The following is a 2294-nucleotide window of genomic DNA, read 5'->3' on the forward strand; positions in this document are numbered from 1 at the left end:
TGTCGTGAAAGTGCAGAAGTGAAGTGAACAACTTTGGTGCAAGGGCTAGGTGATAAGTGTATAAAAAATGGCCTCCGACAATATCAGTTCGGAGAATCAAAGTGATTCGTCAAACGGACAAGTGAGTGCACATGCGGTCGCGATGCGCGTGCCAACTTTTTGGCCGGACAAAATTTCGCTGTGGTTCAAACAACTGGAAGCACAGTTCAGTATTGCCGCAATTACTCGGGACTCTACAAAGTTCAGTTATGTGATCGCGAATCTCGAACCGAAATATATCGAGGAAATCGAGGATATTATTGAGAATCCGCCGGAACAAGGACAATACGATGCCGTGAAAGCCGGTCTGATTAAAATATTGTCGGATTCCAGCAGCATACGCGTAAGAAAATTATTAGAAGGGGAAGAAATTGGTGATCGAACGCCGTCGCCATTTCTCCGACATGTAAAAAGTTCAGCGGGCTCGGATTTAAATGAATACTTTTTATGAAATTTGTGGTTGAACAGATTACCCGTTTCGACTCAGCACGTTTTAGCACCGATGACGGAAAAATCTTTAACGGCAATGGCTGAGATGGCCGATCGGATCCATGAAATTCGACCCGAAAAAGGCAAAATCGCGAAAGTGTCCGAAAATTCTGAAGTCGCGCTTCTACGCGAAGAACTTACAAAATTGCGCACGGAAATCAGTGCTATTAGTAAAGGACCGCGAGGACGAGGCCGATCGAGAGGAAGAAGTCAGTCGCGCGGCCGAAATGCATCTCGAAGTCGCGAACCGGGTTCAGACGATGGTCCCAGCAGAACTAGTCGCATTTTCGTGACAGATAAAATGACGAAAATCGCCTTTTTAATCGACAACGGAGCCGACGTTAATGTTTTTCCGCGAAAACGTGTTGGTGGACACTTACGCAAGAACGAATACGAACTTTACGCGGCAAATAACACACGTATAATAACGTACGGTACGATGGCCGTCGATCTCGACTTATCTCTGAGAGGTAGCTTCAAATGGCGAATGATAGTAGCGGATATTGATACGCCTATCATCGGCATGGACTTTCTTATTTATTACGGACTTCTCGTCGATCCGAAAAATAAACGTCTCATCGATTCGGAAACCGGGTTAACTACACAAGGCCAATTAACATGGGACAAACACAGTTCCGTCAGGACTATCGTCGGTAGTTCGAATTATCATCGAATACTTTCCGAATTTCCTGAAGTGACATGACCCGCGGTTTTCGGTAAAGAACCCGCTAAACATGATGTGAAGCACTACATCAAGACCACGCCCGGACCCCCAGAGTTCTGCAGACCAAGACGGCTTGCACCTGATCGATACAAGCAAGCGAAAACGGAATTTGACATGATGATGCAACAAGGAATCATTCGTCCGTCGAAGAGCCCCTGGGCTTCACCCTTACATATGGCAGTGAAAAAAGACAACGGAGTGCGGCCCTGTGGTGATTATCGTGCGCTGAACGCTCGCACGGTACCGGACAGGTACCCTGTCCCTCACATCGAGGACTTCGCCAGGACTCTTCACGGACGTGCAGTATTCTCCACAATAGATCTGGTAAGAGCATATCATCAAATCCCTGTAGCGCCGGAGGATGTGGAAAAAACAGCGGTAACCACACCTTTTGGTCTATTCGAATTTTTATGTACACCTTTCGGATTGCGTAATGCTGCGCAAACTTTTCAGCTGTTCATTGATCGTGTACTGAGCGGTTTAGATTTTTGCTATGCGTACATTGACGCCATTCTTGTTGCTTCAAAAGATCATTTAGAACACGAGGAACATTTGCGATTACTGTTTAAACGGTTAAGTGAATATGGGCTCGTTTTAAATTCCGGAAAATGCATTTTTGGCGAAAATCAAATCAAATTTCTAGGCTACATTGTTGACGAACAGGGTATTCGACCAGATCCAGAACGCGTAGAAGCGATAAAAAATTTTCCAAAACCGACGACTGTAAAAAACTTAAGGCAATTTTTAGGTTCCGTGAATTTTTATCGCCGATTTATACCAGATGCTGCGAAAATTCAACGTAATTTAAACGCACAACTTTGTGGGTCTAAAAAGAACAATGCTCCGATCACGTGGACCCAAGACTTATAATGCGCTTTCAATTATTTAAAAAACGCTCTAGCGAATGCCACGATGCTAGCTCACCCCGTTACTGGGGCTGCATTGTCGATAAGCGTAGATGCCTCCGACTTCGCGATGGGAGCCGTGTTACAGCAATTGGTCGACGAGGCATGGCAACCTCTAGCATTTTTTGCGAAATCTT

General features: G+C 45.3%; 2 protein-coding genes across 2 annotated transcripts in view; both read left to right on the forward strand.

Moving 5' to 3' along the window:
* Nucleotides 1-67: 67 nt before the first annotated feature.
* Nucleotides 68-490, forward strand: LOC117169987. The gene has a single exon (XM_033356502.1). It carries the CDS (start codon nt 68-70, stop codon nt 488-490), a length of 423 nt encoding a protein of 140 aa, XP_033212393.1.
* Nucleotides 491-541: 51 nt separating this feature from the next.
* The window catches only part of LOC117169988, a 2315-nt gene continuing 562 nt past the window's right edge, over nt 542-2294 (forward strand). The window contains exons 1-3 of the mRNA XM_033356503.1: nt 542-1181; nt 1251-2051; nt 2154-2260. Of these exons, the coding sequence (XP_033212394.1) occupies nt 542-1181; nt 1251-2051; nt 2154-2260 (1548 nt within the window). The remainder of the gene's footprint in view (nt 1182-1250; nt 2052-2153; nt 2261-2294) is intronic.

The sequence above is a fragment of the Belonocnema kinseyi genome, chromosome 3 (assembly GCF_010883055.1).
Source record: "Belonocnema kinseyi isolate 2016_QV_RU_SX_M_011 chromosome 3, B_treatae_v1, whole genome shotgun sequence".
Classification (NCBI taxonomy): Eukaryota; Metazoa; Arthropoda; class Insecta; order Hymenoptera; family Cynipidae; genus Belonocnema; species Belonocnema kinseyi.